The sequence below is a fragment of the Barbus barbus genome, assembly GCF_936440315.1.
Source record: "Barbus barbus genome assembly, chromosome: 48".
Classification (NCBI taxonomy): Eukaryota; Metazoa; Chordata; class Actinopteri; order Cypriniformes; family Cyprinidae; genus Barbus; species Barbus barbus.
In genome coordinates, this window is record NC_136726.1 from 8026767 (window position 1) to 8053242 (window position 26476).

Here is a 26476-nt window from a genome sequence, read left to right on the forward strand (position 1 = left end):
CTTGTAGATGCTGTATGTTTCCTGTTGTTGAACTTTGAATTGCTTGTCAGATTTAAATCAGGGACAGTTTGCCCTGCTGAAAAAAACAATGACAGACACCATCACAGAATTTATAATGGGAATTGTATTGGTTTTAATGGAAACTGTGATGGTGCCTTTTAGACTCCACTGGTAATTGGTCGCCTTCCGTTGGTGGCTTGTTAAAACCACTGAATCCTAATGAAATATATGTCCCAAAACACACTACAGAAACCCATTTTGTGATGGTGTTTAATGGTTAAAAGTTGATGGTCTGTAATGTTTGTAATGGTAGTTGTAGTGGAAACCATTAGAATTTTTCGGGGGGGTCCAGCAGGGTGATACCGTAGTGAGGAGAGAAAATAAGCTTTTCAAAACTTGAATTGAACTGTTTTGGTTTTCTGAATTTGAGTTAAATACACCTGAGTACTTTTCTTTTTTCAAATAGATTTTACACCTCTGATCTTGTTTCATGTACACATTGAATATATTTTCTATTTATCCAGAAAGAAGGGAAGTGAATTGTCACATCATGTGAGAGCCACATTATGTGATAAATTCAAATTTGATTGACTAAAATACACAAAACAACTAAAATATTGTGGCAATAAACGTCATTATTAAATGTGACCCTGGACCACAAAACCAGTCTTAAGTCGTTATATTTGTAGCCAATGGGTCAAAATTATTGATTTTTCTTTTATGCCAAAAATCATTAGGATATTAAGTAAAGATCTAAAGCTATTTAGAAAAGCTATTTTTCACCATCTTTGAACAGAAAAACATAAAGTTCATACGGAGTAAATGGTCACAATGCTGTGAACCTGCTGTTTATTGACACTGATTTGAGAAGAACTGTTTTTATTAGTTGTACCTGAATATTAGTTTAAATTAAAATTCCATTTTCTTTATTAATAAATACTTGATTATAAGCATTAATTTAACCACAAAACTTGATAAGGTACCATAAATACAGTACATAACAAAAATATTTTGTGACAATTTTTAAAACCACAATTCAACACAGTTTTAGATTTTAATATACTTTATGGACTTTATTACACAGTTTTACTTTATGGTACTTTATGGACTTTATTACACATCAAAATTACTAAAACTGAAAAAGTGAAATGTTAATAAATGAAATCGAATTCAAAATATGAATAAAACTATAAAATGGTCTCAGTGATACTAAAATAACTTTGGTTCACAGAGTACAAATGTCTGGTCACATAACAAATCTTACAGTCAAGACTGTAAATGTGCTTCCCTCTACTGATAGAGTCTGCTACTGCAATCAGGATTTTTACTGACTGTACACTGTTTATACAGTAAATGTGAAAAAAGTAAGAATTATGCTTTTGAATTACTATATAATGCATATATGTTCAGGCTTATGAAAAAAATAAAATCTCTATAAAATGAATTTTACGTTTTTTTATTTTATTTTTACATATTTGAAGTGCAATTCAATAAAATTAATTGTTTTATTATTTATTTATTTCCATAATTATTTATTTATTTTTACCAAAAATGTATTCAAACCTCAGATTTCAAATACATATGTATTCCAATCTAGCAATAGACAGATCAACCTAACCGTAGTCTGCTTAACACAAAGCTAATCCTGTTACCATCTGTAAGTACCAAGCAGGTATTTTGTCTCTGTCCAGATTGTCCTGCTGTCCCAGACACTTTGGGAGTCACAACAAATACAGGCAGAACATACAAGCATGATCACGTATTGGATGTAAAAAATATGCACTTTCCTTTCTTCGATGGAAATGTTCAAGACGTCTTAGTGGGAATCCTAAATGTGAAGATGTTTGGAAGTGGCACTAAGAAGTGGTTTATCAAGAATAATAAAAGACAGAGGACTAAAGGAAGGAAACCTGTCAATAGGAAGAGGAAGAAATGGGTTGCTAAGGTCCTGAAGCAGCACAGGGAGATGATCCTGAAGGAACTGGATGTCAACAAGGTGCTGCCGTACCTGGTGTATGACAAAGTGTTTTCTCTCGGGGAATACAAAGAGATACTGGGTCAAGACTCCAGCAAGAAACGAGCCGAGCTCTTCCTGGATCAGCTGTCCCAGAAGGGCCCGTGTGCGTTCAACGCATTCTGCTCTGTGCTGGAGGAAGTGTGTCCTCACCTGCTTACCTGCTTCCTGTTGGATTGTGAAGGTAAATCAGACTTTCAGAAACTAGTTAGCTGTCTATTTAGATCAAAGCTGGGCAAACCTCATGGAAACAGGTCCCATTTCACTCCAAACAAAACTAACTAAATGAAGAAAAAGGCTACATAGGGAAAATCTAATATTTTTAGGCATTTCTTGCATTTTTATATTTTTATATTTTACAGAGATAGTCTCTCTCATTTGATATGAAAATCTATTTTTGCTGTTGTTTTGCAATACAGTAATGAGAGTGAGATTTTTTGCAATACAGTAATAACAAATTGGAGAAGTCGATAAACTAAATAATCATGCTATTTTGCAAAAAAAAAATCTTAATTCATACATTTTATTTTATACCTTTCATCATTTTTTCACATTACAGCTATGAGAATATTGAGAGAAATGTGCTTAACAAAGATGGGAAAATGTCATAAAATGATTATTATTGGCAATAAATAATACTTCTAAATATAGTCTAGTTTCATTATCATTGAGATAAATTATATATATATATATATATATATATATAGTTTTTGCATTATGATAATTTACATTATTGAGAAATGTGCTTAATAGAGATGAAAATTATATCCTAAAATATTATTAATCAAAAAAGCAATAAATAATTATATTATATATTATATAATTATTATTAATTATAATATAATTATATATCTAAATATAGATTTCCATTTAATTTAAATATAATTATATACGTGCAAATCAAACATAAATAAATACAATACATATTTCTTACTGATTTCTTCTGATTTTTGGATGAAATGTGACCTAAATATGAATTATGACATTCTCCCAGGCATGGGAGTGAGGATAAGATATTCCATATCAAGACGTGATTCATAAGAGAATAACTGAAATATTATCATTATTATTTTTATTATTATTACTGTTAATTTGACTTTTTTTTCAAATAAGAACATAAATGAAGTTGGCGTAGGATCCTGCATAAATGCAAAGCCTCAGTACCTTTACAAACACCTTTGCAAATCGCTGAGGTTTGTTATCTTAATCTAATCTTAAAGAGTAGTTAAAGCCCCAGTTGACTAGCATGGAGGTATAGACACCAACCAGGTCTGTATGGCCCACAAACTCAGTTTAAGCCAGCGTGTCCCACTAAGAGCTGGCAGAAAATAGCCTGCTTAAATCCGCCTCTCTGAGGAGATTACCGGATAGCCTGGGCGACATGCAGTGACGGCCATAACCCAGCATATGGCCTCAAACTAAACTGTCTAGGTTAAACTTGTCGGCTAATTTAGCTTAATCTTACAGTTTTATGTAGACAGATTAATTTGAGGATGATACACAGGCCAAATTATCAGATAGCTGAGCTATTACTCAAGCTATAGGGAGCTAATGATTTATTCATGCAATTAATCAACCGTCTTCCCCCTTATAGAAGACCTTGGAAGAACATACTTAGCAATTTAACTCTCAGTCTTGTGTTAAGGATGCTTCATGATTTTAGATCAACACTAGCAGTTTGATTTGGCACCTGAAGAGGGCACTCAATATGTTTGGTATGAACACCAGTAAATTTGCAGTTTTTTTTATTATTGCAAGAAAAAACAAGAAACAGCACTGCATTGAAATACAGTAACATAAAGGAAAGGGGAAAAAACAATAACAACTCAATCATTGAGAAAAATATCATCATAATCCTTAATAAACTTGTTATTCTTGTTAATGAGTTTAAGAGATTTAACAATGAGCAAAATCTCAGCATGAAAGACATAACATCTAGTTAACATCTTGAGAAATGTTTTTGTGAATAAAAAATGTACAATGCAACAAAAAGAAATTTACAACAAGATCACTGCCAGAAAAAGACATAAATATATATTTCAGCAAAAATTTTAAATCATATTTTATAAAAGAAGATAAACAACAACTTAACTTCTCCCAAAGAGATTAAAGCTGATTGCAATGATAGAATAAATGAAGTAAAGTTTCTTCTTCAGCTTTGCAGAATACACATAAGTTAGCCTAGAGAGAACCATGCTTTCTTCCAAATGAATGCTATAAAAAAAAATTGGTCCAGAAAGTAAATTTAAACTGAATTAAGAAACATTTAGTGACGTAAAAAGTCTTTAAATTACATAAATTGCTCATAGTCGTGTGTTTTATTATAGTAAACGTGTTCTAGACATATTTTTGGTGTTCATTTGTGGTTACTATGGTAATCATGTTCTTTTGGTTGTATTTGTTGTTAAACCATGGTTAATTTTTGTAAGGGAAGAATAAATATAATATAGCTGCTCAATGTGAAACCATTAGGCCTAAGTTTATAGAGGTAATAGAATAACTAACTATAAAGCTGCTTTGAAACGATGTGTATTGTGGATGCTGTACAAATAACTTTGAATGAAGCTGAAGATTCCTTACTATTATTATTGATGCCAAACAAGGTGAGATGAGTGCGACCAAATAAATGAATGGATTTACTTAATCCGTACCAGATACCAACTTCATCCGTAAAGTGGCCGGATACTAACGAGCTGCCACAGATAACATATCCAGATGTGATTTTCTACTTTATTTGTGACCCAGGACCACAAAACCAGTCATAGTGGTTGATTTTCTTTTTTTTTTTTTTTTTTTTTTTTTTGAGATTTATGCATTATCTGAAAGCTGAGTAAATAAGCTTTCCATTGATTTATGGTTTGTTATAGGATAGGATAATATTTGGCCGAGATACAGATATTTGAAAATCTGGAATCTGAGGGTGCAAAAAAAATAAATCGAAATATTGAGAAAATCATCTTTAAAGTTGTGCATATTAAGTTCTTAGCAATGCATATTACTAATCAAAAATTATGTTTCAATATATTTACTGTAGGAAATGTTCAAAATATGAAATGAAATATGAATGAATCTTTGAATCTTTACTAATGATTTTTGGCATAAAAGAAATATTGATAATTTTGACCCATACAATGTATTGTTGGCTATTTCTACAAATATAGCCATGCTGCTTATGACTGCTTTTGTTGTCCAGGGTCACATTTATGTTGTAAGCACTTGCAGTTCTGTGCAAATCAGTGTATCTTTAATAGAATAAATCAGAGTTTAATTAGACATGTTTCTATATTATTTGATATTTAAATGATTTAACTTAAGATTGTGTTTAAATGTTTAACGCTTATATCATCAATTACCATAGCACTTCAGCACTTTTTTCACGCCAGGTTATGGTTATTGATGATACAGTAAGTCTTAACAATTCCAACACGATCCTAAGTTGAATAATATAAACATAAACATCTCCACCAGTCTCTACTGTAGTGTCCTAAATTCCCAGAATGCATTGCACTGACGACACATTCCCATTCTCTATAAAGACGCTTGTTAACATTTAATAATAACAATCATTAGCGAACTATATTATGTATTACTAGTTCTTTAGTAAATATATGTTCAAGTTGAATTGTTGCCTATGCTAAATGTAAACAACGAACTATTGAGATTTTACACTTTCTACTGTGTTTGCTTATGTGTGTGCTAAATACAATAATGTTTCTTCTTCAAAAGATTGGATTATCCTTTTATTTGGCAGGTTTTTATCACTCAACTGTATTTTTGAGTAAACTATTTTGTTTGATAGGAGCCATTTGTGGATCAAGAAGTTGATCCGAAACACATCCTTTCTTACTGACTGAATCATTCCAAAACCCTTATGGTTCTTTTCAGAGTGCCAAATGAATCATCATTACATTACTATTCAGATACTGAAGTCAAAGTAAACTTTTCAAAGGTGTCTGAAAGATTTTGGTCTCCTAAAGGTAGCCGTTTCTCCCTCACAGATGGCTCAGCTGGAGGAAACACGAAGCAAGGACAAACTAAACCAGCGCACAGCCAAGAGAACGCGCTGTCCAAGGGACAAGACACTGTTTGTTTTCTACCTATGTATACAGACCCAGTTTTTGACACAAGGTAAGATTTCCCATTGCTTGCGCTGTAATTGCCGCAATCTGTCCCCCCCAGCTTCCTCTGTGTCGTTTTGCATAATGAATGAGAGCATGAAAGGGCCTAGTACTCTAGCACGATGTCAGGCTGGTTTAATGAAAGTCACTTCTCTTTTTCGCATTTTGTTTTAAGTTGCTAAAACATTTACGTTTCGGGAGCGAAATCTCACCATTTCATGGATCTCATACTAGCTAACATGTAACGTTCTCAGAACTTTGACTAACGTTGTAGGTTCTATCAAAGTTATGAACATTCTTCCAGTAACGTTCAACACTTTAGTTCAACATTCCTTTAACTATTTTAAATGTTACTACTTGTTTCAGAGTGTACAGAGGACATTTAAAACAACAGTGTTTGCAAAGTGGAATGTTCTCTTAAGATTAGCATATAACCATGGCAAAATGTTTATGGAACGTTTAAAAAATGGTTTGAAATTACGTTTTCGTAACATAATGAGAACGTTAGAGTGAAACAATAATATGGGCTGTTTACGCAGAATGTGTTTTTCCATTCCATTACGCTACTTTTTCATTGTTTTTCAATGTAAACACAAGTAAGATTGGCGTGTTTGACCGTTGCGCTCACATTTCCTGTCTTTTGCAGCATCTCATGCGTGAAGCAGCATTGTGAAATTATGGTGCTCAAGTTAAAAGCTTTTTTAAAAAACGCATCTCGAGACCTTGCATTTTTTCCTCATTCCACTGCTCGCGTTTTGCCTTTTTCAAAGCAAAAACATGTTTATGTGAATGGCTTCTTAGAACATTTTGTTAGCTTGGTAGGAATCTACGTGATTTGTAATTTCGCAAGAGGGGTTTCGCTATGGGTTCAAGTTAGTCACTCAAGTTCGGCGTTAGCAAATGTTTTGTGAGCTATGAGTTTGCTACACTATTGACAATAGACTTTTTGCCTGCAAAATTTCACAAATTTCGCTAATGTGATCACGTGTTACTGGCCACGGTTTGTCAATAGTACGTGTTGGAAACCACGAGGACAGGCAAAGTGGGAGTTTTTGCTTAGCATCAACACATTTGGATAGATAGGCAGAGGTGCTGAGGATGCTGCTGTTTGTCTCTTTTGATGTGTGAATCCCATCTCATCAGTCTTCTGTATTTCTAGAGTCTCTGGAGATGTTGACCTTTTCTTTTGGGATGCTTATCAGGCCTGAAGGAATGTCCGCATTTCTGTGCCCTTTCAGTGGCATTTCTTTTATTTGTTTAACTGCAGATATCGTACATAAAAGGCTTGCGGTAATTAGTATAATGCAACTGAAAATATATAACTACACTACACAAAGTCCATAAAAACACAGCTCCATGTGCTGTGTTAATATGAAGAAATGTTTCATTTTTTTCAAAGGTGTTTTGCAATATGAATTGCATTGGAAATGGAAATGTTCATAAATTAAACAGAAAAGACATTGGTCATTTTCTTGCAGGTCATTTTTAGTTTTAGTCAAGCTAATTCAAAATATTAACAAACACTATAACTGTAAATAGTATATAAATAATACTAAAATAACAAAGTTTACCATACAAATAAAGTAAAATCTATAGAGTTGAGCGTTCCATCCGATTCCTTTGGGATTGGTTCAAACTAATATGTACAGATAAGTTGCATTCCTTTGTTCCTGCACTGTGAAAACAATTCTGTGAAATTTACAGTAAAAAACGGGCAGTTGTGGTTGCTGGAATTTTACCGTAAAAAAAATACGGTAACAACATTTTAGGTTTTAACGGTTTTAACTTATATTTACAGTTAAATACCACAATTTAATTAACTGATATAATGTTAATATACCAACCTATTGCAGTACTGAAATCTGTTTTCCACCTTTGAAATACACTGATAACCACCAAATGCAGATGGTGATGAGAAGGTCACATGATGAACCAAAGCCCATCATAAGCAGCATTTAAATAATAACATATATAGAAGGTGCACAGCGTCATTCACACAAGCACTAAACACCATCATGGTAAGACGTAACATACAACCCTAATAAACATAACTGATAAGAAAAAACTAAGAAGAACATGGTTATTTCAAAGAAAAAACATCAAATTCAAACTAAATTTGAAATGCAACGCAAGAAACTCTGGGAATGTCAGTTTACGTTTTTTCCCTGTACATTTTACAGGAACTTATCGTTAACCATTTAACAGGTTTTTACTGTAGCATTTTCATTTTTTTACCGCTAAAATCACGATCATTTTTTACAGTGTACACCATGTTCATTGTCTTATTAAATGAGGACTATATTTTGTTCTCCTTGCACTGTGGAGTTGCCATACATCAGAATTTTTGCTTTGACTGTGAATACTTGCTGACATCACTGTTACAAGTATGCTTATCTCATCTCCCTTATGTAAACCAGCTTCACCTGTCTGTGTAATAGGAGGACAGTGCATCTGTTTGTTACTTGTATATGGCCGTAATTGGACAGCGCATCAAAGCCGCATTTCAATCTCTTCTTTTAAGCATGAAGAATTTTGACAAGCACCAATACATCATTTAAGGCTAGGGAAAGTGTGCTGGACTCTAGATGCAGTATGCATGAGAGAGAGAGAGAGAGAGAGAGAGAGAGAGAGTGAAGCTGGCCAGAGGCTCTGGCAGTCGTACCGTGTCAAGATGCTTCATTTGTGGTGTTAGATCAGGAGTCTATAGCTGACAGTCAGTGTGTGTGTGGAAGTGAGTGGGACAGGACATGAACAGAGTGTGTATGTGAGGTGTCTGTACATGCTGTGAGGGAAGACGAGGTAAAAATAGGAAATGGTGCCTTCACTTAGCAAGTGTTGAATTAAATAGAGAATGCATTTTAAATTTGGTATGCAGAGTTGTAATTTGAAATTAAGGAATTAGAATAAAAATGGAATTAAATTTGAATTTCATTTTTTTCAGTATGAATTACTGATAAACCTTATTATACACTGATGAGACATTTCCAGAAAAAAACACGATATGACATATTAATAATGTGTTTGAAAGGCCACCAATAGTTTTTAGAGTTACACACGTATGATTCTGATTTCCATGTGTTATTTTACATGTCTTTTTATTACATATTATGTTCTGTTATAATACATATAATATGTTATTGCATATTCCAAAATATATATTTAAATGATATATTTCATGTTAGACAACAAATATAATTAAAATATACAATTAGAATTTGTCAAATACTTTTTTTATTTACACATGCACACACACACACACGCACGTATACAATGACATTGAATTAAAATATATTTTATTTTATTATTATGCTATTTCAATTGTAAAATAATTTTGACCTGTGATTGTAGAATCTTTCTCATTTGCAAAATTATATAATTAATAATTATATAATGTAATTATATAATTACAATATGTCAATGAACTGTATATAACTGTATTTAATATTAAATTAATATTACATATGTAAATTATATGTAACATTAGCTGTTTTAATAAAGATAAATATATTTAATGAAATTTATTTATGAGATAAATATTCATTTTGTTGAAAAATTTAAATATATTTCAAATTAATAATCTGTGTATATTTCATTTTGTTGTTTATATAGTATATTTTAATTCTAGATCAATTTTGGACATTCATTGTAGATTCTTTTTGAATTGTAAAATAAACAAATATATAAAACATATAAATAAAAAGTAAAAAATAAGTCGTGACGTATTGTCAAGTATGGTGAGCCATACTCGAAATTGGTGCTCTGCGTTTAACCCATCCAAGTGCACACACACAGCAGTGAGTAGTGAACAAATGCACACACACACACACACACACCGTGAACACACACCCGGAGCAGTGGGCAGCCATGCTGCGGCGCCCGGGGAGCAGTTGGGGGTTCGGTGCCTTGCTCAAGGGCACCTCAGTCGTGGTATTGAGGGTGGAGAGAGCGCTGGACATTCACTCCCCCCACCTACAATCCCTGCCGGCCGGGGACTCGAACCCGCAACCTTTGGATTACGAGTCCGACTCTAACCATTAGGCCACGACTTCCCCGACTAAATGAACTTTTACATTTAATGAATGTATTTATGAGATAAATGTATAAATATGTTAATTTTATATAAATAAATGTAAATATATTTAAAATAAATTAAATTATATTATATTAAATTACAGCTATGTATTTACTTCATTTTATTATTTCCATATAATAATTTATTTATTTATTGATTTTGGACTGATATATAAAAAATAATTGTAAACTTATAAAATATCATTAGAATATATAAATATAATACAATATTGAATATATATTTAATTATGAAATAATTATAAAACAAATAAATTACTTCATGATATTGCATGCATTGAATTGCAAACAAAATGCAAAATTTTTGAAATTTTTTCAATTTCAGTTCTCTTCCTCTCATTTCAACTTCCCATTTAACTAATTAATTGAAAGGGACCTGATTCTTATATTCCAGATTTTCCCCAACCCTAGTGTTGCATATGGAGTCCTGGTTTGTGCACAGATAGTTATTGCCCTGAAAAATCAGGCTAGCTTCAATCTGGGCTTGAAATAGAGGAGGTGGGCTTGCAGTGGGGGAGGACAGACATCGCAAAGATGAATCTCTGTAAGGTGAAGACACACTCAGGCGTATTGTTGGCTAAAGTAGGCCTCCTTTATGTCTGACTGACAGCAAAGTCATCATAGAGAAGACAGCGCCACTGGTTTGACCCAGAGCTGGAACGCACATCAAACACACAGTCACTGACGTGGCAATATGACAAAATCATTTTGGGTCACACAAGTTACAGACAGACACACACAAAGGAGCCGGACAGTTAGAAAAGAGCAGACACGGTAACAGCACACAGCAGAGAGGCATGATCATAGACACCATGACGGGAGCGCAGCGTTACGGACACTATATGTAAGTACACCATTTACCACAATGTAGATGTTTCAGAGTTCGAAAGCTCAAAGGAGAGGTCAAGGTTTGTTTGATGTGTGTAGGAAAAAGAAGAACAATGTTGAATATGCTTGAGGAGTAAGAACATCTAATTCCTTATGATATTTTATATTTACATATACATACATATTTATAAAGTTATATAACCTATGCAATATCGTACGTGCTGTGAGTGAGTCTCCCAGTTCCTTCAGATAGATTTGTATACACAAAACGTCTGATGCATAAGCGCCTGGGGATTGTCATGTTTTATGAAAACGTGTGTTTTCGAATAAAGAGTAAACACAGCTTTTAGCTAAACAATGTGTTTAGAAATGTTGGAGAGTGAGGCTAACAAGGCAGTTTGTTTGTTTGAATAGCCGTTCTTTGTGGAAGTAGGGCACATCCCGCCTCTAGCTCGGCTTCATGACATTTGAATACAAACGTAACTAGTGTGTGTATTTTGTCGACTTGTTTGCCTGTAGTAAGTGTGTGTGTCTGTGTGTGTGTGTGTGTGTGTGTGTGGCTCATGGTGTGTGCTTATAAACAAATGTAAAATCAAAATTTGACAGCACAGTTTTCAATTTTAAGTGTAAAAAACATAAAGGTGAATAACATGATGCTCATTCTTTTGTATGGAATTTAAAAATATATTAAAATATATAGTATTTATTTATTTTGGTATTTTTGGGAGGAATCAAAGCCATGTGTGGGATCAATATTTATTTCAAATCAGATAATTTGGTAAAATGTCATGCAGTTCGACTCCTCGAAAACAAATCATTAATGAATTACTCTGAAAAATATATTTAGAAACTTTTTAGAAAATAATGATTTAAGATAAGGTTCCCCTAAAAAATTAATATTTTCTGAAAATGTACTCACACTCGGGCCATCTGAGATGTAGATGAGTTTGTTTTTTAATCAGACTTGAAGAAACGCAGCATCACATCAGTAGTTCACCAATGAACGCAGTGAATGGGTGCCGTCAGAATGAGAGTCCAAACAGCTGATATAAACATCACAATAATCCACAAGTAATCCACACCACTCCTGTCCATCATTTAATGTCTTGTGTCTTGTGAATCATTAAGATGTTTTTAACTTGAAACCATTGCTTTGAGTCCTCTATCCATAATATTGCTTTCTCCAGTGAATCAGGAGAGAAATATGCACAGATCAAGCATTGTTTACAAGCAAAAACAGATCTAAACAAATATTTTGATGTGACAAGACAATAGAAGATTATATAATACACACATATATATATATATATATATATATATATATATATATATATATAAATACACACACATACAGTATATATATTTAGAAAATATTTGCATGTATATTTTTATATTCATATAGTTTTTATATAAATATATTTAATATACAAACGTAACATATTTTTCTTAAATATATACATGCATATACTATGTAAACAAAAACTTTTATTTTGGATGCGATTAATCGCGATTAGTCGTTTGACAGCACTAGACTTTCCCTATTCTTTATCGCACACTCTTATTTGTCATTGACCCATAAATCTTCTCTCAGTCTCATGCACACACACACAAACTCTTGCTGAATAGAAACCCAATTGATTGATCACCAGCTCAAGTCCGGTGTTGTATATGAGAGGATATGGTATTTATCTGTTGGGACTCTCACTTTGTCTGTGTCCGTCTAATAGTTTTCAGTTTCTTGCTGACTTTGAGCAAATGTGCTGTTCTCAATCATAGACCAAAGCTGGTCTCCACTGGACTGAGCGACCATAAAAAGACTGGATCTGGCTGGGCTTATCCTTGACCATCAACGTTAACTACTATAATGATTTCCAATTATAGAGTTCTGTTGTGGAGATAATGCATTAAATTTAGGTATGCAGTTAGATTCGATTTTTGCTAGCATTGTGTTTTTGTAACGCCACGTGTGGGTTGAAAGTTAGCAAACATATAACTTAATATTCACTGGCTGTGAGGCAACTGCAGTGGGCAATGGAGATACAGTATTACACAGCATCATCAAAGACATAGATGAAGATGTGTACTTTGCAGATGCTTTGATCCAAGTGGTCTGCGTTCAGTCACATTTTATGCTACATTTCACTTCAGGCCACTTTTTGAGGCGTTAAAAGCAATGTAAGCAAAATAAAGTGAAATATCTTCATTGAAAAAGAAGGATTTTGCTCATTTAGTAGGATAATGGATGAAGAACTAACATCTTACAAATGCTCACATTCACTTTGCGGATAATCTGATAAAAACTGTCTGCTTTCAGTTACGATTTCATGCTACATTTCACTCCAAGGCTCTTTCTGAGGTGTTAAAATGGCTGTAAGTAAAATAAAATGAAACTGAAGTGAAATGTATTTGTTGAAAACAATTAGTTTTTTACTTGTTTTGTAGGCTAATGACTAAAATCGTACTTTCCTAAGAAAGTGTCATGTCTGCTTCGCGGATGCTTTGATCAAAACTGTCTGCGTACGGTTGGTAAGAAATATTTCATGCTGTTTCACTTCAAGCCTCTTTTTAAGGGAAACCGCCATTAGCAAGATAAATGAAAATATCCAAGTTGAAAGAGAAAATTTTAGCTTATTTAGTAGGCTAATGGCTAAATTTGCCGTCTCACCCCTTACGGAAATGTATAGGCTATGTACAGTACATGTTCATAATATGTATATGATGATTTTGTATTATACACTTAAAAAAATTGCTGTAAAAAAACGGCCATATTATGACAGTAACATCCTGTTTTTTCATTACAACGGTAAAATACCGTAAAAAAAACAATGAATTCTGGGTAATTTTTGTAGTTTTTGAGAAAGTAGCCTTCTGCAGTCCTGTGAGTCGACACTCAGAGCTTGTTTCAAATCACACCCTACACCCTCATTCACTATTCCCTACATGAGATTACTAATACAGTCCACCTGACAGAGAGAATGAAAATTAATGAGTGATTTCAGGCAATGATGAACAGCTGCTGTTAACAAGCAGAATCACTGGAGAAAAGAACAAGACATGAAACTACAACTGACAAACAGCCACAGCCTTAGATGAAATCAACTGAAATAAAACAGCAGAGGATGATTAAACAACTCCACAACCAGCTTCACACATTACAGTCTGACTTTATTTATGTCATATATCTACGAAAATTCTTTGAGAATTAATAGACATTTAGATGCTTTACTGAAACGTTTCGTTTGACCTCACCATTACGGCGATCAGCATTGCTTTAGTTGGGCTCTTGACCCTTGACTTTTTAATTCCAGGTTTTTTTCTGGCTGCTGTAATTGTGTTTGTGAAATGCATTTGTTATAGTAACAAAAGCCAAAAAGATTGTAAGTAAATGTTTTTGGATTGTAATTTTCATGAAGTGGCCTGCTTTTATGTTCTCGTACGGTCTTTAATGACGTGGTGTGGTTTTTTTTATTATTTCCATATTATTCACGATAATTGATACTGCAAAATAATAACTTACGAAGAATTGTACAACATCTTATGCGCAAAACATTTGGTCCTACAGCATCCTTTAGAGACACATAAAGTCAAAAGTCATACATTGCTACATGAATAAATTATGCCACTGAATCGTCCACTTATTTTCTCTAATTCTTTCTATTTGCTTTTATAATTGCTTTTGTGTTGAGTTATATTAGCATGTTTTGTGATGTTCAGAGTTGATCTGTTTATTTTGGTTGATAGTCACCATTGTTGAGATTCATACGCTGATTCTTGAGGTCTGTGTTTTACAATATTTTAGAGCTTTTCTTTTTTTTTTTTTTTTTTTTTTTTTTAATTGTTAGTAATGTTTTTGACAATCTTACATAAACTAGACCAAAAGAATGAGCAGGCTGTTATTACATCATCACTTTGGTAACAGTAGAGACACTGGAGAAAAAATCAGTGAATATGGTGTTTAATGAAGCTTATGCCATTAGCAAAACATAACTAACAATATTACAGATGATTACATGATTATAGCAGCCAAAGAAAAGTTGATGTTAAAAGGTCAAGATTCAAGAGTCCAACTAAAGCTAACACTGATCTCCCTGGTTAGTCATGTGAAGTAATGCTGATTTAGGAGTTGTTTAATCAGATCTTGAGAGATTTAATGTCTTCATTATTTTTGCTGATTTCATCTAAGGCTGTGGCTGAAGTCAGTTGTAGTTCTTGTGTTTCTCTTTCATTCAGTGATTCTGCTTGTTAACAGCAGCTGTTCATCACTAATGCTCAATCATCACTTAATTAATCACAGAATGATCTCATTAAATCCAGCACTGATTCAGTGTTACTCTAACACTCTGTAGTGTGCACACATTATAAGTGTTCATTTAAAACTGAGGGTTTTGTTGTGGGGTTTAAAGGGTTAAAGGCAGTAACTCTGCAGTTACATAAGCAGCAATGATCTTTTTGTTAAGTACTCCAGCACATGCATGTGTGCTATAGCTGATGATGAACTGAAACGATTTGAGTTAAAGACATGTTTTTAGTTATTTAAAGTGTTTGCAGTTTTATACTAAGAAATATTTAGGGTAACAAATTACTTTGTTGAAACAAAATTTTTGGTCCCACTTTATATTAGGTGGCCTTAACTACTATGTACTTACATATAAATTAATAATTTGATACAATGCACTTATTGAGTATGTATATGTTCTTACATTGTACTTATATTAAAAAAAATACCTATATGTATTTACATCTGTAATTAACTTCTGTAATTACATTTATAATTACACTGTTGATCCATCCCTTACAACTTAACCCACCTTTTAACCTACCCATACCACCAAGCCTGTCCCTAACCTTACCCATATCTCACCTCAATGGCAGCAAAAGTGTGTTGCAATACAATATGACCACAGTAAGTACATTGTACATATTTTTTCATTTAAGTACATAGTAGTTAAGGCCACCTAATATAAAGTGTGACCAAATTTTTTTTTACAGTGTAGTAAATATCTCTTGCACACTGTAAAAAAAAAAAGTTGAGCCAACTTAAAATTAAGGCAACCAGCTTCAGCAGATTTTTGAGTTTTATCAACTTGTTTTAAGTTTAAGTTGACTGCAGTAAAGGAACATTTTCTGTTAAGTTTCACTTCAAGCCTCTCTCTTAGCTGTTAAAGGGATATTTTTGGTCAGAAAACACATTTTGCTTGTTTCTTTGAGTAACCAGCAAACATGTTTTACAACATAATCAAACATGTAACCATTTTGCAAACTCTCACACGTATTTTGCTGATGCTGTGCTCAAATCGCTAAGCTTTTGGTTACATTTTGGTCTACATTTTGCTTCAGGCCCTTTTCCATTGCACGAAAAGCAAGATAAGCTAAATAAATATTTGTTGAATGTGTCAGATTTTGCTTGTTTAGCAGGCTAACCATCAGTTATATCTTAACTGGCGTAAAATACCATGAAATGTGAGCTTTCAGCGTCTTCATTTTTTCTCACAGAACTGCTCCTACATCCCAGCCATGGAGAATTCAGCTCATTATTGGTTAAAAATAACCAAGCTGAAATCCTAGTCTGTCAGGTTAGCAAAGAAAAGAGGAGGAGAGTGAGGAAGATTAAAGCTACACTCGGTGGATGACTCACCTCACTGCACACTGGGAAAAAGCACTGCGACAGCATTGAAGTGTGACACCAAGTGTGTGTTTAAAGAGAAAAAAGAGTGTATGTGTTAGTTTACGCATGTACAAGCGAATTAAGTGTTGTTGTTTGAATATGTTGCTGCGTTTGCACTGTTTGAGTTGAATGAGTGTGTGTATGTGTGTCGGGACAGGCGAATCGCACGCTCCCATGTGCATATGTTGGAACCTCCCTCTCTTGTGTCTCTAAGTGTGTCCTTTCTCCTGGTGCAGTGAGCTCATGTGTGAAGGACCGCCTTAATTTTTTACCTCATTTCTCCTCTTTGTTTGCTTGCGAAAAGTCATTAATCACACCGCCCCAGCTGGAGAGGGTTCTTGCGGCTCGGGTCCAACTCTCCCTCCTTGGGGAACGAGCTTTGAGTCTTATAACCCGTTCCTGGACCCACATTTTTCTGTTTGTGGAAAACCAAGGAAGGAGGGCACTCCTAACTTGTCCTATTTCATGGACGCGCTCTCTACATCACGTTGGTGTGGCTGCTGCCACGCTGGGCTTGGGGAAGAAAGGTCCTTGACCAACTTAGATTGGTGGGCATTCTAAAATAGATCTGTGAATGTTTGAATTTGTGTCCTATATAGAGGGAATGAGATGCTGTCCCATACAAATGAGTGTTGGGAGAAGGCCTTATGTGTTGAATATTCATGATGCATTTTGCTGGCCATTTGCAATTAAGTGGCATTGTAAATATTGCTAGATGTTTGTTAAGGGCTGTTTATACAGTTTTAAAAATGATTTTAATTCTATGAGAAGTGAGATGTCCACACCACAGACATCCACCTTATTTTTCAACACAAAACTATGCTGTTTTCTGTGAATGTGTGAGACTTTCGATTCATTAGCCACTATAGGTAAATAACTACAATAATTATGAAGTTCAGTTAACGGTAAAACTATTTGTGATAGCAGTGTGTTTATGATTATGTTAATGAATTCGAATAATATTAATATGAATACCAGTCTGCATATCTAGCATCATAATGGAATATTTTTGTCCAGATAAAATAACTAGAAGCAAATTTCACCGTAAGTTAAAAATGGCCGCCCTCGTGCTAAAAAAAGATGAAGAAAAATAATGATACAGAGGAACCAAACCAATGTGATGCCAGGTGCGACGCATTTGTTTTTTGCTACTTTCAGTCTGACGCAGTTATCATTTTCACATCCAGCGCCATGTTGTTTATATAGCAAATGCATTTGCGCGCTCATGGGCATGCTGGTCTGCAAACGAGGTGTTTTCAGGCGCATTGTTGGCACGTTGTTATTTTGAGGCAACTGAAAACGGCTGCGCCATTGACCAACTAAAAACGTGGTCTAAAGTCAATGGTGCTGTATTTTTTTATTTGATTTAATTTTTTTAAAGAGTGCGTTAGTCTCAGCCTCAGATGTTACGCCCAAGGAACGTTGGCTAAATGTTTGATGCATATGGCACACAAAAGTGGAAACACTTCAGGAGTTTCGAAGTCGTCGTCGGATTGATTGAATTATACAGGATTTCCAGGAGACGTTCTTTAACATTTTGCCTGGAAACACAAATGCTGTGACGCCAAACCCCCTCGCGAAAGAAGAAAGCCGTTGTGTTTACAACTGTGATGACGAGCGCTTGTCAGGATCAACTAAACGCTGGAATATTTAAATATTTAAAGTTCGCGGCATAGGATCTTTAAAATACGTCCGAGATTTCCGGGGCGACATTTCCACGCCCCGAAACGTGACGCTGAACAAAACAAACTGTGATTGGTTGTTTGACATGTCGGTCAAATGGCATCATGGGCGGGCCTTGGCCAATGAAAGCTGCCATGGATTCCAGATCTTCAGCCGTCAGTGAAATTATGGTTCTGCAGTAAAAAGTGTGCCACACTCAAGATGCATTAGACCGCCAGACAGCAGAAACAGTTTGCATGTCCTTTTATCCAGTTTCTTCAGTAGCACCAATGCAGAATTTTACACAGTATGTCATTCTGTTTTGTAGAATATCAGTAGATCAATTGTACAAATGCCCTGTTTACAATGTGATCCAATACATTTGCTAACTGCTTATATACTGTATATACACCATATATCATTTCATATACTGCATATGTCAAATATGTTTTAAAACAAAGATTTAAAGGTTCCTTTTTTGATGAAAGAAATTTCCATACGCCAGCAAGCTGTCAACAGCTGTTATGAATTTCAGTCACTAAAGAGCACAGCGTTGTATGAAAACTTAATTTGCCTTTATCTATTTATTCTTTGTCTTCATTCAGCTGTCATTGTTTGAATGCAAGCCCATTTTCTGAATGTCACAGACAAAAAAATGCAATTATCCTTTAATAATTGCAGATGAATCACTGGTGCACGAGTCAGTGGGTTGAGACCACTAGAGACGTCACCACCGTAATTACAATCTACCTCCACAAGATTCAGCACCTACTCTTTGTGTTCCTTCTAACGCTTTATTCTGCACATACCCACCACAACCAGTGTTGCACATTACATCAACAATAAGAGTTTCTGTAGAACTGGGCAACCTAACTTGTGTGTGTAAAGCTGTCTATATCCTGACTGTCTAAGCATCATTGCAGTCGTGTCCAAGAATAGAATCTGGTTAACTCAAAATGGGAATCACTGCAAATTAGCTCTGCACCACCAGTCCAATCTGAGGCTGGCTGAAAAACAGATTATTCCCCAAACAGAATTTGGCCAAATTTAATGGCCCACGCTGAAATCAAATGAAGCAGGCTACATTCTCTCTGGTTAATTGTGAGCTACAGAATGAGTGGATGTTGAATGGGTGTGTATTGCAGTGCCACGACTGCTCTCCAGATATTAAGTTTCTAGATTTCTTTAGCATTTGCCTAATCACTATGAATGAGGGAAATCTTCATCTGAAAAATGTATTCACTGACTACATTTACATGTTTATTTTTAATGAATGAGGAGCTGCAGATTGCATCATGTTACTGTAACTGAATCAAAATAAATGAGTAAATAAAAAATCTTACAACACAATTAAACCAACAACAACAATAATAAATTCGAATAATAAAATTAATTACAAAATATTTGTTTATTTGTCACATTTGTCATATGGTAAATATTTTTGTTATTATGAAATGCAGTGTTTAAAAGGATTGCAAAGTCTGAATTTGTTATAGTATGTTTTTATATTTCTCCAAATAAAAAGTTCTAAAATTCTGCCTGGATGAGCCATGTTTTTAAAACTGCCTTAAAATTAATTGAATTGTATATTAATGTGTCTACTACATAATCACCTTCTGTATTATTTGGTGGAATAATTTATTTATTGAGATTATCATTATTAAGAAATATTTTTTTTTACTTTATTAATAATAATTGAATTTACCTTTGAACTGTTTTAGTTAAACGTGTTAATTATTTTTAATTTGTATTATATTTGTTATATGCGTTCATTATTTAAAGTACAATAATTACTTTTTATTATTATTATATATAATATATATACAAATTGAGTTGCTGAAATCGCGTTTGGTCTCATACTGTATCGCGTATCTTGTCAGTGTGTGCACTTGCTTGGCCATTTTTAGTGATTAATAGGAAAGTGGGTTCAGCTGAATTGTAGCAGTGATTTGTTAGATAGGTATAAAAAAGGTTATTATACCGCGGCAGCCCTCGTGTGAAGCCCTCTTAGTGTGAAGACCAAAGAGTGTAAAGACCATCGACTCCACCGGGCTAGGACACAAGTATCGCTTTTTATTTTTATTTTATTAATTTTTTTCCTTTCTATGTTTACTATTGAAATGTTGTTGTATGCATTTGTCAATTTGATTTAATTTCTGTATTTTCTTAAATGGGTGTATAGAGTATTTACAGAGTGTTAACTTTTAGTTTTAGTTACTTTTTCTTATTTGTAAGTCGCTTTGGATAAAAGCGTCTGCTAAATGTTATACATATATATATTACAATAATGGGCTATGTTGTTGTTATTATTATTGATATAAAAAATCTAACTGCTTTTGAGCATCGGTTTGTTTTACGTTGCTGATGTAATATAAAAGCCACTGGAGGCCAAGCATTACAGTGAATTTACCACAGTTACAGGGGTTATGGCCATTCTGCTTCACATTGTGCCAACAACACTGTATGGCATGGCCTCTTGTGGCTTACTGCTTTATTAAACCCTACAGTGTTTGACCACTATGAGAGAGCATTTAATTTAAGTTGTAGTGGGATGGTCCATTCGAGCACCTTGGCACAGTTTTGTGAAGGTCATTGTGCTCATGTGCTATATACTGCATACAGTAGTGGTCAGAATTTTTGGTAAATATGATCAAAGGCGGCTGTGAAAATTCATCTGCATTGTTAATCCTTTTGAGCTTTTATTTTAAAAATTCACAAAAATCTAACCTTTCATTGGATAATAAGAATTTAAAATGTGGGGAAATATCATTATGAAATAAATGTTGTACCCCTAGAAATTCTAGAAAAAGTAAAATATCTCTGAAGTATATTCCCATTCATATTCACAAAGCACTCCAGGGTGATTATGAACATGAAATTATCCAGCCATGGCTTCCTGTTTCACAGAAATATAAATAGGGGGGAAAACAAAGCCCAAATTCCCTTAATGATCCATCACAATGAGAAAAACCAAATAATATATTTCTGATGTGCAGCAAAAGATAATTTAGCTTCACAAATTAGTGAAGTGGCTTTAAGAAAAGAGCTAGAGCAGTGAAAATGCCCATTTCCACCATCAGCGCAATAATGAATGATTTCCAATCAACAGAAAATGTTACGAATCTGCCTGGAAGAGGACGTGTCTCTATATCGTCCTAATGCATGGGGAGGAGGAGAGTGAGTGGCTAAAGACTCTCCAAGGACCACAGCTGGAGAATTGCAGAAAATAGTTGAGTCTCGGGGTCAGAAAACCTTTTAAAAATTGTCAAACAGCACCTACGTCACCACATGGCATCATGGATTCTATCAAATACCAACATATATAAAATCAATAAGTGACTGACTCTGTTAGAAATCTTATAATGGGCCGTGTTTGGATCTTCCAACCGTACAATAATCCAAACACAAACCTGAAAAACAACACAAAAATGGGTCACTGAGCACAAGACCAAGCTTCTGCTGGCCATTCCAGTCCTCTGACCTGAACCCTGTAGAAAATGAGTGAGGTGAACTGAAGAGAAGAAGCACCAACATGGAGCTGTGAATCTGAAGGATCTGGAGTGATTCTGGGTGAAGGAATGGTCTCTGATCTCTTGTCAGGTGTTCTCTAACCTCATCAGGCATTATAGGAGAAAATTTAGAGCTGTTAAACTGGCAAATGGAGGTTTCAAAAAGTATTGAATAAAAGGGTGCTGTTAATTGTGTGTATTTGAGAAAAACATTTATTTCATAATGATATTTCCCCCCATTTTAAATTTTTATTATCCAATGAAAGGTTAGATTTTTGTGAATTAAAAAAAAATAATAATAATAAAAGATCAAAAGGATTAACAATGCAGATTAATTTCCAGTGTTTTCGAAAGCCTGTTTTCGAGTGTCGAATACACCGGAGTAGTGTAAACGACAGGCATAACCATAACAAAAGTTATGCGTTTTAAAACGAAAATGCACTAGTGTAAACGTAGTCTTACACCATGTCCTACACACGAGGCGACACGCTAAATTTCTATTTTAGAAACGGTTTCTATTTCCGCAGCGTCGTGACTGCAACAACATCATACAAACTAAACGACAATAGATAATCTCAGGTGATTATGTGCTTTATTCAAAGTTAAACGTGTCTAATATGTGACCACAAAACCAGTCATAAGTCGCAGGGGTATATTTGTAGCAATAACCAACAATGCATTGTGCGTCAAAATTATCGATTTTTCTTTAATGCCAAAAATCATTAGGATATTAAGTAAAGATCATGTTCCATTAGGATATTTTGTAAATGACCTACCGTAAATATATCAAAACTTATTTTTTGATTAGTAAAAAATAGCTTGTCGCTGGAATCTTGTCAAGTGTAGTTAAGACACGTGACATTGTGTGTTTATATCTCATTTGTTGTTTTTTCTTCCAAAATTCCAAATTGTGAGACAAAAACTCGCAATTACCTTTATCTACTTTTTATTTTATGGCGGAAACGAGGCTGATTAAATGATGAGGGGATTTTAATTTCGGGGTGAACTGCCCCTTTAAGCCACCCCCCTCCAACTCCAAACACACACGCACACACACACACACACTCCCCTAGCTAGCTCACGCACGGACTCTGCCAGCGCGTGAGAGAGAGAGAGAGAAAGAGAGAGAGAGTTCTTAGTAAAGTGGCAGGAAAAGAATGTCCATCTCGTGAGTAATAACGAATGGATTGGCTTGCTTTCCGCTCTTAGGTGATCCGAGCAGACAGTGATTGTGGTGATGGGTGGCAGCGGCGTGCTCCCTCGCGGGGAGTGTTTTCCCTGTCAGTGCTGCTGCTGGAAATGGCGCTGTGATGTTCAACAAGGAAGACGCAGTTGAAGCCGATGCCAGGGAGTAGGAGGAGAAGGAGGAGAGAATAAACTGATATTATTAGTAGTACCTGCGCTTCTGGTGCGGATTTTTTGTGTTTCAAAAAAGCGTTGAACAGTACCATGGTGAATTACCAGGATTACATTACTGTAGTGCAGCTGGCTCTAGGGGTGACTGCCATCAACAGAAAGCGTAGCCTGCCTCCCAGAAAACATATGTGGTGAGTATTTATATATATATGGATGTGAGGCGCTGCAGCTTGCTGGGAATAAACACTATAGTGAACATTTTACTTTTTATCCATGTAAATGTCTCTGTTTTCGTCTCATCCGCAGTGGTGCGAGCAAAGTTTAAGCTCTTTACCTGGTCATTTCATTCATGATTCACTCTACTACAGACCCAAGCATGTCACATCATTCATGTGTATGTGTACTATGTGCAATTTCAAATGAAATAAAAAGCTAAGGCATGGACGTGTGTTTCTTTGCATTGATTTGTGTGTGTTTGTCATTGTCACTGTGTGTGTGTGTGTGTGTGTGTGTGTTTTGTGCAGGTTTCTCATTCATTTCCATTCATAATGGTGACTCCTCCAGCACCACTGCTTCTGTGGTTCTGTAATGACTTACGGATTACACTTTGAGTCGACACAGACGTTATTTAACTTGTATTGGCTGCTATCTCCATTTTTGTGTGAGATAAGCGTGAATGTCATCTTTACGTTCACGTCGGGTCAGAAGGTTTTTGGTTTTCACAAGGTCAACACGTACAAAACGTTTCCTCTCCATAGGTTTCCAATCAGATTCAGACCTTCTTGGTTACTGATTAGAGATTTTCGTTAACCCCTTTCATTAATCTCATCCCTCTTTCAGTGGATGTCTTTGGACCAATTTTTATTTCTCTATGTTGGAGCTGCATAATCCCATTTCATTTTCATAATTGAAAATTTCATAATTTCATACTCCACAGTGTCATCCTCGTACTCCTTTTTATTACTTTGCAGGCTTGAAATAAACAAGAAATTGTGGCCTTCAGGGCATATTGTGGTGAGGCTCGTATAAAACCTCTATTTTAGATTGAGAAATGTTGATTTGTCATTGGGACTGATGGTTTTTTAAACAAGTTTTCTGGGCTCGGCAGGTCTTTAGGCCAAACTTCACCTCATAATCGCTACTATGAGGTTAATGGGGCAAAAAAGATTCTCAGAGGCTGCTGAAATAACATGCTTTAGAATCAAAGGAAACGGTGCAAGATCAAAAATAGTCTAATGATGAAAAACGGGCAATTAGCATAACAAATGCCAGGCCTTTGTTGTTGTAATTGCATTGGAAAAACAAAAACTGTCAGATGTTGTCCTTAAATTGCTTTTATAAGAAAAGTTCTGTTTGCAGATGGCCGGCCTGTAATGATTCAACAGCCGTAGGCATTTTAGGCTCCTTGGGATCAGTAAAGGCTGCAAATTTGAGTGTTGCATGCTGGGTAATTCATTTGTAACTAATTAGGAGCAAGTTGGGAGTACCCAGATTTTTCATCTTGTTTTCATTGTCATTAAAAGTACTTCAGGCTCTCGTAGCAGCCAGTTAGGTTTATTTTGTAAGATTTTCCCCTTAAACGGAGGTCAGCTTATTTTACTTCATGTCAGCAGTAGCGCAATAGTTGACCCTTAAAGGGGAACCGAAGCCACGGTGTTCTGTACTACGAGGGGCCACGTGTGCTACAACATCAAAGTGGCAAATCAACCAAGCGAACGTAATTTACAATCGAGATGAGTACTTAACGCGACAAGCTCCAAATAACTAGAAAACTGGCCAAATCCACATAAATCAAAAATGATGATGAGGCACCTTAAACCCTGAGAGACGTCCTTGCGATGCAGTGTTTGGATGGTGGTGCTCAGCTCGTTTGAGTTACGATTACTTATTCACATCGCTGCTGTTTACAGGAATGTTCTCACCTCACAGCTGTAGTGGGATTTGTGGCACATGTAAACAAAAGTAGCATCACAGTAAATTAAAACAAGAACATGTCCAGGTCACATTTCACCCCAATATCAAAAGAAAAAAAATTTAATAAATGTGTTTTCTGGACAATTCTCATTACTGCAATATTTGCGAACAAATCATTCTACAATGACATTTACATTTAGGCATTTAAACTGATTCTTTTATCCAAAGCGACTTACAAAAGGCCCAAGAATATTCTCAATACTGTACAAATACTTTCAGGATTCATTTATCCCAAAAGTTTCTGAAAATGTGCTCAGCCTGCAAGCCCTCCAAGATATAAATGAGTTTGTGTCATCACGAGGAACAGATTTTGAGAATTGTAGCATTACATCACTTGCTCACCAATGGATCCTCTGCAGTGAATGGGTGCCGTCAGAATGAGAGTCCAAACAGCTGATAAAAACATCACAGTAATCCACAAGTAATGATGATGCGAAAATCTGCGTGTTTAAGAAACAATCCATCAAGATGTTTTTAACTTAAAACCATCACTTCAGGCTAGAATTTGTGTGCTCTATCCGTAATACTGCTGTCTCTAGTGAAAAAGTCTCTCATCTCATGTGAATCAGGAGAGAAATATGAACAGATCAAGCAATAACTGTCCAAAATATTTCTAAATGAACATGTGGATTATCATGTGAGAGGAAAACAGAGGATGCACTTTTTCACTGGAAGAAGTGCTATTATGGATTATGGACTCATATTTTGGCCAGAAGCAACGGTATAAAGTTAAAACATCATAATGATGGATTGGTTTCTTAAAAATGAACAGCTTTTCACATCACAAGACGTTAATTGATGGACTGGAGTGGTGTGGATTACTTATTGAGATGTGTTTATCAGCAGTTTGGACTCGGCACCCATTCACTGCAGTGGATCTATTGGTGAGCAAGTGATGTAATGCTAAATTTCTCTAAATCTATTTTGATGAAGAAACAACCCCATTTTGGATGGCCTGATGGTGAATAAATTTAAATTTTGGGTGAACTATTCCTTTAATCATTGTATGTATGATTTTTTTTTTTTATTAAATAAAATTGGTCATTTAATGAATTCAAATAACATTTTAAGGGGCTTTTAGTTTTTCACAATATGGTAATAAGATTGATTGGAATTTTGCTTGCAATTATGGTAATGAGAACTGGGGAGGGAAAAATGGGAAATAGGCCTCATTACCATTTTCATGTGAGATAACTGTGAATGTCTTCAAATCCTTGTTTTTTCTTTTGATTTTGGTGTTAAATGTAACCCATACATGTTA

At 34.9% G+C, this 26476-nt stretch overlaps 1 protein-coding gene across 1 annotated transcript in view; it reads left to right on the forward strand.

Moving 5' to 3' along the window:
• Positions 1–1708: 1708 nt before the first annotated feature.
• Positions 1709–26476, forward strand: part of LOC306867091 (uncharacterized protein) — a 32475-nt gene continuing 7707 nt past the window's right edge. The window contains exons 1-2 of the mRNA XM_079412599.1: positions 1709–2198; positions 6013–6142. Coding sequence (XP_079268725.1) covers positions 1778–2198; positions 6013–6142 — 551 coding nt within the window. The 5' untranslated portion in view covers positions 1709–1777. The remainder of the gene's footprint in view (positions 2199–6012; positions 6143–26476) is intronic.